The sequence below is a fragment of the Chaetodon auriga genome, chromosome 4, assembly GCF_051107435.1.
Source record: "Chaetodon auriga isolate fChaAug3 chromosome 4, fChaAug3.hap1, whole genome shotgun sequence".
Lineage (NCBI taxonomy): Eukaryota > Metazoa > Chordata > Actinopteri > Chaetodontiformes > Chaetodontidae > Chaetodon > Chaetodon auriga.
The window spans coordinates 14,673,493-14,687,299 of NC_135077.1; the positions used below are offsets into that span (position 1 = coordinate 14,673,493).

Here is a 13,807-nt window from a genome sequence, read left to right on the forward strand (position 1 = left end):
CGTACATAATAACTCCTGTGCTGATCATACATACCAGTTACCAGTCACAAGTGATTTATGAAGCAGTTAGCTGGTTGATTGATTAAACATAAAATGCTGCAATTAATTGGAAATAACTGTGAATGACTTAAAACTCTTCATTAAATGTTACCAATATCTAATTAAAATTTTAAAAATTATTATCAGATTAAAACTATTCACTACTACCATACTGTTAGCCATTTAATTACAGTGTTTATCAGATCTTGCCTGCTCCCAAGATGTAGAAAATCTGCATTCAGGTCAGGGTTGTTGTTTTTTTGTTTTTTTTTCTTTTAACCTCAATCAGTTAATAATGCATCATGTGCAAGTGCTAATGGTAGAGTCTGTTCTGAGTTGTGTCTTTAAAAGAGTAGTTATGATGACCTTCAGAAAGGCAAGTTACTTAAATACTCAAAGCTTTGCAGAAAGGGTTACGAACTGCATTTCTTGGCAAACTTGCTGTGAACTGCAGTTTTGTAATCGGCTGCCTATAAACGACAGTTGTCCTTTGGATGACACTGAATATATCCACAAGCTTTCCACCCAGTCTCTCACACACACACACACACACACACACACACACCTGTAATGAGGTCTCCTCTGACAGTGCAGAGGTCTTGTCCTCTGTCTTGCACTGATCTGAAATGACATTCACTTTAAGGCAGAGATCAAAACAGATCAATAGCTGTGTCCAATGAAAGGAGTGAGAATTAACTAAGTCCTGTTCTCATACTTCTTTTCTGTATACCTTTAAAAAATATTTTTTAATACAATTGTGTTACCTAAAAAATCCATTATGCACATAATTTCACTCAATTGCCAGTTTATTAGGTACACCCAACTAAAGCTTCACAGTTTTATTTTATTCTCCTCCATGTGCAGCATTGAACAGCAAAAATAGATCATTAAATCATGATGCAAGAGCAATGCCCTTACAAAGAAAAACAGATTTGAATACAAGCCACAGGATTTGATTTTGGATAGAATGTCCACACAGCCCAGATGGTAATTGTCAAAATGTCATTGAAAATTTCACAATAACTCTATGACTTTATTCCATAAAGCAGTCATGACCTGACTTCCTCTCTGATTTTCAGCAACTCTGTGTGCAAAGGAAAGCTGTTCCACAACATGGCACCAGTGTAAAAAGGAGCTGCTGGCAACATTATTTACTCAAGGCACTTTACATCAATGCAATGCATACTGGCCCTGGTATTATAGCAATGCTGAGTGTGTATCGTTATCTGTGAACACAAATATCAAGGAGCGTACCCATTAATAATTCATCAACATTAACTCGTCACTACCAACATGAGTTCAAGGGGACACATTTAATAACTACAGAATAAGCAGAATACGATTATTTTCATCACTTGCAGTTTGTTCTTAAATATAGTTGTCAAACCACTATACCAAGCAGAACAGTCATAGTCAAAATGATGACAAGCAATCCAAACACATAATAAAAGTATGAAAATAATTTAACTAAATAAGTTTTGCTACAATAGGAGACTCTTAATGCAACACATCTCTAAAGGTTCATAAAAGTTTGTTCATTTAGAAAGTCTGTTACAGTTGCCAGCACCAATTCAATGCCAATTCCAATCCTTCCATCTGAAGGTCTGCTTGTGGATTGACTGTTCGATGACTTCTTGTAAACAAACATACGTCACCGCCATTTCTGTTTCAGCCACACTAATAGACTGAGCAACCAGTGAGTTAATTTTCTACATCTTTAATGGAGCTATCAACCCATGTCTCAGTCATTGCGACAATGGCAGCTTTTGAAATAACTGTGAGGTGCTTGATCTCATCAGATTTAGGCAGCATTAATGTGAATAAAGTGAAGTTCACTCTGATTAAATGGATCAAATGCTTTCCACGTGTCAAATGATCCTTTTACCAAGACATTGTCTCCTACGGGCTACAAGGATCAAACACATCCGTAGAACACATTTCCTTCAAGGGACTTTTATTGCACACCAGAGGAATGTCATGATTCACCAGGTCACAAGTCTTTTACTTGATGTTTCAACATTTAATATGAACAAGTTCATCACAGAAATCACAAGTAAGTGCTTTAGTGCCTTCAAAGCCATCACCGCCTTCCCACAGTTAAGGTTATTTCATGCGTCATTTGGCCTGAGACAGTGAAGACACATAGTGAATACATCTGGAAGGCAGCAGGTAGAGAGATAGATGTCATGCCACCTGTGTCAACTTGCTGCTTGCCCCTGGATCTAATAGCCTTGCCAGAGAAGCTCAGCTGAAGTAGCATGGTGATCCAGACTTCACTGCCATACCCCTGAGCATTTGCTTTAACTCGACAGTCTTTTCCCAGAGACTCTTAAACAAAGGCACACTTACTAGGACATTGACACATAAACTAACGTTGCTGCCAGCCTCACTGACACCTGCTGTTGTCTTTGAGGCATTAGTGAAAGTTTGTTGATCTACCCCAATGAGCTGTGTGTGCTGGGGACACATAGAAGGAGCTCTGTATGTCAGTCCATCAACATTTTCATCTAAGAAAGAGCGACTGAATTATTAACTGTGCTGCGCTACAGTAGTTTACTTTAAAATATTTGCACTGGCTAATTTGTATTTGGAGTTGCTGCAGATTCTTGTGCTCTATCTTTGTGAAACGAATGAAACAGAGCTGTGGAATGAAATGGAGTATGCAGACAGAAATTAAGTTTGGGAATATTTTGATTTATAATTTACAAACTTTTTATTAGTTTTCAGTTAGTTTTTGGTGAGTGAGCAAGAAAATGAATTAAGAATGGAGAGAGAAAGGAGGAAATGACTGACAGGAGGTATGGAGGCTGGTGAAATGAGGTGGATAAATGAAGTCAAGAAAAAAGATGGCGATGGTTAAGGAGTAAGATGAGGAGGAGACGATAATTAGACTACAATGACAATGATAGTGGATTGCAAGAGAAACAAGAGGACAGATAAAATCATCACTTTCTGTTCCTTTTGTAATTTTGTGTCTATAATTGAAACTAAATGCAAATTCACTGATTTTTTTATTTATTTATTTTTTTAACCTTAAAGCAGCATATTAGGCTGGCATCAGACTTCTGAATTACTGACCATATCTCCCATTTGATCAGTGAATCAAAATGGTCTGATGCCGTGCTTATGCTTCCACCGGCTCAAGAAACCAATCACAGCTTCATTGGCAGGATTAAGAATGGGGATGGCAGTGCATAGCTAGCTAGCTTGCTCCCCAGCTGCATCCATGCAATTTGGCAAAAGTCAAAAGGTTGTGGTCTGTAATTAATTGCTGGAGCTGAGTCAAAGATGTGAGAAAGTCAGCCTGCTAGAAAACATATCAATTAGAAACTGAAAACACATCAACAATCTTTACAGACCTTTAATACAGAGGAACAGTTCAACAGCTGCCACAACATACACAAAATGTTTATCTTTACAACTCATTTGGTCTCTGATTTCTGGTCTAAATTTCAGACAAGAGAATGATTCCCACTTGCAGATTCACTTGCTGCAAGAATTTGTCTTGTGTCAACATTTTGGCAGAAAAGCAGAAAAAACAGTGGAGTTCACTTTTCTTCTCTGGGAACCATGAATGTGTGTACAAAACTTCATGGTAATCCATCAGATGTTTGTTGAAATGTTGGACCAGCCTGGACCAAAGTGGTGGACCCTCTGACCAAAAAAACGATATTGGCACCCATAGAGCCACGCTGCCACCATAGTCAGAAACTATGACTGATTGGTCATTAGATGTTGAGAGAAATATTTTAAAGTGCTGTGGTCCTGGAAGACAGCTGAAGATGAAATCTCAGATAAAAAACAAATACAGAGCTCTTGACATCTGGCAGACAGAAGAGACAAACAAGTTGACAGATATAGGAACACAAGACTTCGCCGACTTTGACTTGGGCACAAAAAGAGAGCCGGATGTAGAGTCTCATCTTGGCTGGTGTGTCTAGCTCCCCTTGGCCCTGTGTGTCTCTGGGTGCTCCTTAAGAGCTGGACGAAAGATGGCAGACGGCAGACCGGAGCAGAAATACAGAGTAGAGAGAGAGAGAGAGAGAATAACAGCTGAATCAGGGAGAAATGGGGCCAAAAGTGGGAGCCACCCTCACCTAATGAAGCACCATGAATTTAATAGAGAACCTCCCTTTCTCTCTTTCTCCTTTATCCTCACCTCACTCTACCAGCTGCTGCGGAAACAGCACATGCTCACACACACACACACACACACAAACACACACACATATATACAGAATTGTATATTCAATAGCTGCCTTTACAGTATCAGCTTTACTGGAGATAATACTGTTCCATGGAAACATGCCAGACCAGTGGCTTGACACTCAAACACTCCGGCAAACACTAATGCCCTGTGACTGGCTGCGTTCTCATGCATCCGCATCTGAATAAATCCTTACACAACAATGACACCTGCTGGGCAGATGAGTGACACTAGAATCACCTAAAAAGTTTTGCACACAAGTTCAAGAGATTGCACGTGAGCTTAAAGCTGTACTTGTTCATTCGGAGAAAATAACAAGAACAAATGAGGTTTAAGATCACATTAAGTTCTTATCAAGTCTCATATTAGGAGGATGTATAAGATAAACTCCAGTTACAGGTTTGGATGACAGCCAAAACTGTTGAAAGGGAAAAAGATAGACTCATCTTTATTTATTAACAGGATTATTTGTGCTCTAGCAATCCTGAATCACCCTGTGGTTTTATCTTATCTTGTGTCTGCTGCAGCTCCTAATTAATCTTGAATCTCTTTGCCTAATTCAACATGTCTGAACCTCATTTTGAATGCTGCAGATTTAAATGGTTGCAAATGAAGAAACCATGAAGCTCCAGTGAAAGAATGTTTCTTTGACTTTTTAGAAGACTACAGGGCAGATAATCAGACAGTTAATCCATCAGTATCAAGACTGAAGACATAAGACATAAACCCAGCCCAGGGGTCTTCATAAGGACAATGACAAAGCTGTCGACAAGTCAAGCCAAGAGCTCTGAGCAGCATGAAATATTTAAAGTCAGATGAGCCATGTGTTTTAGGCTTATAAAGAATAAAACAAGGCTGTTGCAGAATGTCTGACAGAGAGGGATAAGGTATAGAAAAAAAGTTTAAAATCACATTTAATGTACTTATGAATACGTTAAATCATTTAAAACAGCAGAGATTGGTTGAGAGGAAAATCAGCAGAGTTATTTATGTGATTTGATCTGTCAAATCTTCCTGATTTAACTTTCAGTAAGCTTCAGTTTGTACCTCTGCAGTTTGGGTGGACTTGGAAACTGTTGCTATTATGTGGTAAAACTTTACATTTCCCCTTAAATTTAAATTCATCTTGAGTTGGGAAAGCTGCTAAAACAGGATTTCAACTATAATGGACCACTGAGTAAAAGCCAAACTAATGAAATTCATCTCGGGTTAGCAGCTTTCTAAGTCTGGGTGACTCCATTTCACAATAAATCTGCTTAAAGTGTAGACAGCTTAAGTGAATAAATGCTTGTGAAATCCTTCTCTGTTAAAGAACCAAGTCTCCGTCCTTGACTGTGTGAATGTGACTCCAACTGGCTTTTGTGCTGAGCAGCTCATTTCACCAGCCTTTATCCCTTTCATTGGCCATCCTCACAAATCAGCAAATTTGGCTTTAATAACTGATGCGACACATCAGCTTAACATTAAAGGAAGTATTTCTCAGAGATTGAAAAACATAATCCCCAGTGTCTTATTGCTATTATCTGGCATAAAACACATTTCAAAAAGTTTTTTTTTTTTTTTTTTCCTTTCAAGAACAAATGAGAGAGTTCTTTGTATTGTCACTGATGCCTGTATGCTCATGGAGGGAGAATGCCCGACAGAGGTCCACCAAATGTATCTGTAATGAACTCAGGGTGTGGAAATACAAAAACCTTTTTCTTTTACTTGATGTTCACGGGTAAAATGAGAAACTTGCTCTGCATGGATAAAGCCATTTTAATGATTAGGTGAATTAAATGTAAAGATGTAGTTTGAACGAGCAAGTTGGGTTTTTTTTGTTTTTGTTCTTGTGGGGTTTTTTTACAATTCATATTCTATCATTTGCAATAACATTTTGTTGGGATCAGAATATGCTATATAAACTAACCTGAATCATAAAGCTCCCATGTTGTAGAAAGTGAGATTTCCATATTTTGAATCATAAAGCAGGTCTAGGTGCAATATAAATACTGTGAAAGTATCAATCCACTTAGAAACAATGTGTTTCAGACTGAGGGTGAATAAAGGTGCTGGACAGTATTTAAAAAAATAATGCTTTCAAAATATCAAAATATTAAAGCATGTAAGTATCTTCTAGTCCTGTTTAACCGGAAACCTGACCTGTAACGTAGTGATTATTGGACTCCAAGATGGCATCAATTTGTTCCAAAAAAAAAAAAAAGAAGTTGTTCACCCACCATGTGAAAGTTTTCTACCTTCTCATAATTTTTTCCCCTGAACCTTGCAACTAGGCTCCCTTAGACCAAGCTAATGTAGCATGGTGCAATATGAGAATAATGCTTTTTGGACCACAGTGATATGTTATTGTTGACCAGAAAATATGTATCTTATTTTTTAAGTCATAGATTTATCATCTGACCTCTTCAGCCATAGTGTCTAATGCATGTCTGTTTTCTTTTTACAGTCACATAGTACTCCCCATTTGTTTTCATACTCATTCTCCATTTCATTGTCTCTCTCTTGCCCACTCATATTTTGAATCAATACACTATTCCTTCTGCCTGTTTTGCTGCCAGCCTATTTCTCTCCATCTGTCTGTCAGTCTGTTTGTTCTTCCTCTCTGTACAGTATATACCACGCTTGGCTTACTCCACTTCCATTCCTGTTGCTCTTCTCCAGCAGATTGTTGTTTGTCACACAAATGCTTGTTGCAAGCAGTTTCTTTGGAGCCAAAAATCATTGCGTTGGCTGAATTAACCTAGATTGATGGAGTCAAGGACTGTAAACATCAAAGCTGAAAAAGATTAATACTGGTGTTAGCTTTAGCTGTGCTAGCATGCCTTCTGGTTCTCTACTAATTGAAATAACATCCAGTAAAAAACACTTTCACGTTAGCCCCCTGGTTGTAATTGCAACTGGGATATGGGAAGTGTCTGACTCAACATTTTATTTTTGCATAAGCATGTTCTGGAAAAGAGAGACCAACTCCTTTAATTAGTTAAGGCAGTGTGTGTTTGTGCTCAACTTGTCGCTTTTTGTACAAGAATGATTTAAAACAGTTATAAACTGCCTCCCCCCAAAAACGGCTGTATAGGATGTCTGTGCAAACAGTTTATTACAGCCCATATTTATGTTTATTGTTAGGCATCAGTCTCTAGTGGCTGTCCTAATTATGTTAGGCGCAAAGGAGGAGATCAGGTGATGTTGTATAAGGAACGCCAAAGTCTGTGAAGGGAGGAGGTCGAGTTGGATTAATGGGTCAAACACAGGACTTTTATCCAGGACACAGCTGTTTGTGTCCTATGTGAAACCATGAAACTGACATTTAAGTATAAGGAAATGTTGTTTAGTTCTATAGTTGACCACCGGGAAAAACTGCAGCACCAGAATGACCTCCATTGATATATATCCATGGAAACATCTAATGGACAGCAGATAAATCCCACTGCTGAAAGTGTTGGGGCTCGTAGGTTAAACATGTCCTGGACCCAATGTCTCTACTGAGCGCTGAGGTGAATTCAGTATTGATCATCTCCTCTAACTCTACAACTCTAGAAATGTCTTCCTTTAAAGTGTGTTTCTTCTCACCTTGTTTTTTAGGCATGGATTTATCATCTGACCTCATATCTTCTACCATAATGTGTAATGCTTATCTATTTTCTTTTTACATTCACATAGTGCTTTTGTTTTGTTGTGTTTTGTTTTGTTTTTTAACTCATTCTCAATATCATTGTTTCTCTCTTGCCTACCCATCTTTTCAATCAATACACTATTCCTTCTGCCTGTTTTGCTGCCAGCCTATTTCTCTCCATCTGTCTGTCAGTCTGTTTGTTCTTCCTTTCTGTACAGTATACACCACACTTGGCTTGCTCCACTTCCATTCCTGTTGCTCTTCTCTTTCTGTGGACCCAAAAATCATTGCATTGGCTAAATTAACCTAGATGGAGTCAAGGACTGTAAATATCAATGGACTGAAGCCCACTGAGAAAGACAAACATTGGATTTAGCTGTCCTAGTATGCCTTTTGGCACTCTACTAATTATTAAAAAACAGAAAAGAAAAATCAGCCTTGTCATAAATTCAGGTTATTTGCATCCACACCAATCCCCTGGTTGTAATTACAGCTATGATATGGGAAGTGTTTGGATTTGAGCATATTCTGGAAAAGAGAGGACAACTCTTTTAATTAGTCTAGGCAGTGTGTGTTTTTGTACTCAACTGGTCACTTTTTATTCAATAATGAACTACATCAGTTGTAAACCAGAAAACAGAGCCAATCAGGCTATTAGCAAACTGCTACAAATATTCAGCAGGCTGCCACAATAAAAAATAAATAAATTTATGCTACGTTTTATCTTCTTTCCATTCTGCTAACATCATTATTATTACTACGCTACTACTACTACTATTACATTATCATTATAATCATTATTATCACACCACTACTACTATTACAACAATAATATTATTATATCACACCACTACTACTACTATTATTATAATTGTCATGATTATTATTACACCACTGCAACCAGTACAACAACTCACTGAGTCCTACTGGGAGACCCAGCCATCGGGCTGTCGGCCTCCGCCAAACGGACTTTCTGCGACGAGCCCTTGTGGAGCTGGAAACTCAGCCTCTTCCATTTCAACTGGTCCCTCCTCTGGAGCATCAGCGTGATTTCCCCGGGCGACATGCTGGACTCCAAGTCGGGCTGGTCGTCCTAGACGACCCCTGCCCACTCCTCCTCCTCCTCCTCCAGCAAGCTGGAGTCCTAGCAGGCCGAAGGTCTTCATGGTCTTGTGGTCGTCGACGTGGGGAAGGAAAAGTCCGGATTCTCATTTGAGTGTAGGTAGAGGGAATTCTCTAATGTGGCGGAGCAACAACAACAACACTCACCAAAACCTGGAACCTGGAAACCTGCTGCCCGTCGGCTGACCGATGGCTGCTGATGATGCAAAGGTAGCCCATGACGTAGCCCATCAGGGTGGCGTGTTCCATGGCCCTCACCCCAAAAGACTTCAACATGCCTAAAAAACAAAGCAAGGCGGGTGCGTCAGAGAGAGAGAGAAAGGAAGGACAGATGGAGAAAGGCGTCGCTCGCTTACCGAGAAGTTCCGGGACCCTTTTCTTGGCTGCTTGGAGGTCATGGCAGGTCATCTGCCATGTATTGGCAGAAGCGCAGGCAGTGACTGGTGGCCTGCCAGGCAGTGTCCCAGTCCTTCCGGAACTCCTTGTAGTTGTCTGTGATGGCCTCTGCGGGTAAGAAAACGGTCAGTCGGTCGTACCTTTTGAGCCTCGTCATTAAAAGAAGGACAGATAGATAGATAGATAGAAAGATGGAAAGAAAACACTTAATACAGAGTCCCCTTGGCGACCCCCTTCCTCAGGTGCTCCCCCTTCTGTGCCAACGAGTTCTTGACAACAAACAGTCATTTTAATATACTCTTTCTGGAACTCCTGGGGGTGAAACGTTACCTTATTATCCAAAGAAGAAAATGGGTTAGGGTTAGGTAGGGTTAAGATATAGTTGTTGAGCAACTGTTTCTGAATACTTTTAATCAAGGGTCTCAATAAATCTGACATCCACTCAACACCATCTAAAATATGTGTACACCAAATTTGGTACTTCTACCTACAAGAAAACGTCAACATATTCTCACTTCCAATTCCAGCCCTCACACTGAGGATTCCAATTTCCAAATTCTAATCTATTGCTGAATTCCAACTTCCAAATTCTAATCTATGGACAGATTCCAACTTATATTAAATTCTTACTTGAGTAGAGATACTGCTCAGGATCTAGTTGGAAGTTGACGGAGCCCTTCGTTTCAGCATCTGCCCAAGCCAGTTGAAGGAAGTTCACAGGCTTCACAATCTGCTTGCAAAGAGTTGTGTGGAACGCGTAGTCGCTGCCCTGACCTTGTTTACAGCACTTGCCATTGGTCAGGTATTCAAGCCATCTGAACTCCTCATTGTTGAGGGAAAATGCAAGGTTGACCAAATGAATGCATAGTTTTGTGCTCATCCACCTTGGGAAATAAAATGCAAAGAATAAGTATATTTCTGAATACTGTGAAATGCTCACTTGAATGAAGATTCTAATGTTAATTTAATAATGAAAAAAAAATTAATGAAATACCCACCACCACCATCATCACTCCTAAAAATATACCAGCCTGAATTTGGAACCTCTTGCCATGATTCGAACTCTCATAGTTGGCCACATTTTCCTTGGTCATGTTGGTGAGTACAACGGTGAGCATACACAGGTATCCCATGATGTAGGCCATGACCTTAGAATGCTCATCCTTCTGATTTCCATCACAGGCTAAGCTTTCTACAAAACATACCAAGATATATTAAAAAGAATACTGATTCACTATACTGTAAGGTACTGAAGATGGAATACAATGTAAATAATGACGTCTACTTACCAAGCAGTTGAGGGATTTGTTTCCTGGCAGCCATCATGAATTCCCTTTCATGGACTGCAAGAAGCTGATCAGCTGTGAAAAGTGCAACATGCATCACAAAGTTGAGGCTCCAAGTCTCAATTTATTTTGATGACAAAATATAAACTGGATATGTGTTGCAGCAGCCAGAGACAGTGGACACTGGGACTTCAGTGCAATGATTTTAACATCAACATCAGCATAATCATCAACAGTGAAAGACTTCTTGAAACAAAAACAAGACAGTCACTCTTAACAAAAAGAAGTCCTGAAAAAAGTTACATTATCCTGAAAGTAAGATTTGTTGAAAACAATAAAATTATCTGCGAATGCAGTAAAAATACTCTGTGGGATCCCCTATAACCCAAACAAGAAAGTGAAAACATTTACCTATTTTATTGTGCAATACTTTCTGTCGGTGGACAACCACTTTCCTCTGGACCTCAGACATGAGTCTCTTCAGTTCGTATCGAATTTTTGTGACGTCTTTCTGTTTTAGCTCACTAGCCTTTTGGAATCAGTTTTCAGTGTGTTTGAAGAACTTGCTCACTTGGATCAACATATTTTTGATTATTGTTGATTCATAGTCCTTCTCAAACAGGTATGTTGGCCAACTATGGAAAAAAGATTAGAAGATACACGTGAGTAAAGTTCCACCACCAGATTCCATATTCCAACTTTTCAAAACATCATAGATCCTAATTTGGAATTCATAGATAAGAATTTGTATTTGTAAGTATTGTGTGCCTGGTTAATGCTGAAAAAAGTAATTTTTAGATCAAGAAAAAATTGAAAAGGAAAAATACATGTTACTTGTCCATTTGATTTAGGAACCTTAGGTCATGGGAGATGATTCTGGAAGGTACACCAGTGACCATGTAGAGGCAAAAGCGATGAGCATGGCTAGATGACTGCCTTGCATTTTCTCTGTCCTTCCTTTCCACCTGTGGCCCCAGGCAAAACTTGAAGAAGTCTTGCAGAATCTTTTCTGCAGCACCCCCCATCACCCCCTCCCCCCAAAAAACAGTAAACAGCAGTTGTACAACCCCAAAAAACAAAGGTGAAAAGGGAAAGAATCAACTAAGTGTAACTGTCTCTCTCCTCACTCCCCCAAATTGTAATTGAAAAGGAAAGGAAAACTTAGCATTTAAACGATTGTTCTTCTTCCCCTTGCTGACATGTTCCCATTTTTGAACTGATTGAGGTGGATTAGGTGGAATACTGTCAGATGTCTGTCTGCACTGTCATCAAAAAATCTACCTTTTGTTCCAGCTGCTGCAACCTGGAAGCAAATTGCTCACAGTTGCAGTTGCATGTGGACATTGTACCACTCAAGACTTCATTCTGGCCACTCAGGTGCCCTCACGGGATGAATGACGAAAGCCCACTGTCACAGGACGGGGATGGATGGACCCAGGCGGAGTGGCTCTAGCAGCTTCGGGGGCAGCTTGGGCTTGTTTTGCCTCAAAGTGCCCACCATGGAAATCTTCCTCATCAGGAGCTCTTCCCCAAGTCTGTATGATGTGAAGAAATTGTCATATGTCATCATACCAGCTCCAACACGACCCTTCTACTTTGGTTCAATTCCAGGCGGGCTCTGCCTTCCTTACCCGTGTACATGGACATCCTCCATGCATCCCCCAGAATTCCAATTGCAGCTTTCTAAGTGTCACTGTACTGGTCAATGGGACCAAAAAAAACTTCAGACTTCAGAAAGGCTGAAACATGTTCCTAAGGACTTTCTGGAGGAAGTTTTTCTGGGGTGGCAGTTAGGCAAATCCAAGTCCTAGCATTAACAAGTTCCCTACTGTTTGAAATGCAAGGTGGTGCTGTGTTAGGTGGCCACCTGTTGTAGTAGCTCTGTCATTTGCATTCATTTTTTGTTTACTTAATGTGTTTTTTCTTTTCCTTTTAATTCTATCTTTTCACTGTGCTTTTTGGTAACTGTGTTGTGACGTTTGCATGCAGTTTCACAACTTTTTTTTGGTGGTCCTCCTGTTCTCTCCTCGGCTCAGATCATTCAACATGTGCAGCAAGATGTTGGAGATCTTCTACCAGTCTGTTGTTGCCAGTGCAGTCTTCTTTGCTGCAGTGTGCTGGGGGAGCAGCATCAGAGCCGGCGACACCAACAGACTGAACAAACTGATCAGAAGGCCGGCTCCATTATTGACTGCAAATTAGACACATTTGAGAAGGTAATGCAGAGGAGGACACTCGACAGACTGCTATCCATCATGGATAACCCTGAACATCCTCTTCACCACCTCGTGGACAGACAGTGGACCACCTTCTCCAAAAGACTGCTTCCTGCCACAAGCCATCACACTGTACAACAGTAATTTAAACGGTTAATCTACCAATCTCATAACCCCAATATTCAGCGTTTACATATTATTTGCACAACTGCAATATTGCACAATACTTTTTATTGTTTACATTTATTTATCACTTGCAACTTGTACATTTTTTCCGGTACATACTTTATAGCTCTGGTTCTCTCTCTCTACTTAAGAATTGATGTTAATATTTGTTTATACACTGAGTTATATTTTATATATTTTACATATTTAGTTATATTTTATATATTTTACATACTTAGTTATATTTTATATATTTTACATACTTAATTATATTTTCAGAAATACTGCTATTCTATGTTTATATACTTAGTTGTATTCTTTTAAGAACACACTTTTCTCTTAGTTTTATTCTATGTTTATGTGTATTGTTTAACCTGCTGCGGCAACAAAAGAAATTCCCAAATTGGGATTAATAAAGTTCAGTCTAAATCTAGGTCTAAGTCTAAATTTGTCTGTTTGTAGCAGCCATATGAAAAGCTCTGGATTATAGTTTTATATGTGTCATTTTTCACCTTGCAAAGATTAAAGATAGTCTGTAGTGTTGATTGCATGTCTCCTGATGACAAAACTCCCCATTAATGCTAGAGCTTTGCTTTTTGCAGACAATTCAGTGTTATCCTTTCATGAGAGTGCTGAATGTATGAACTGAAATGTAAAACAGAGAACTATAGATGAACTCTGGACACTGAAGTTGCTGACTGCTCAGTCTGAGATTGGCATCACACTGAATACATCTTTGCCCTTTCAGAATCTCCACTAAAGA

General features: G+C 39.4%; 1 protein-coding gene across 1 annotated transcript; it reads right to left on the reverse strand.

Moving 5' to 3' along the window:
* Positions 1–8,428: 8,428 nt before the first annotated feature.
* Positions 8,429–11,234, reverse strand: LOC143319999 (uncharacterized). Its single transcript, XM_076729348.1, has 6 exons — positions 11,075–11,234; positions 10,667–10,738; positions 10,008–10,569; positions 9,338–9,485; positions 9,129–9,259; positions 8,429–9,028 (listed from the first exon to the last, which is right to left on the reverse strand). Exons 4-6 carry the CDS (start codon positions 9,387–9,389, stop codon positions 8,783–8,785), a joined length of 429 nt encoding a protein of 142 aa, XP_076585463.1. The 5' UTR covers positions 9,390–9,485; positions 10,008–10,569; positions 10,667–10,738; positions 11,075–11,234; the 3' UTR covers positions 8,429–8,782.
* Between the last annotated feature and the right edge of the window lie 2,573 nt (positions 11,235–13,807).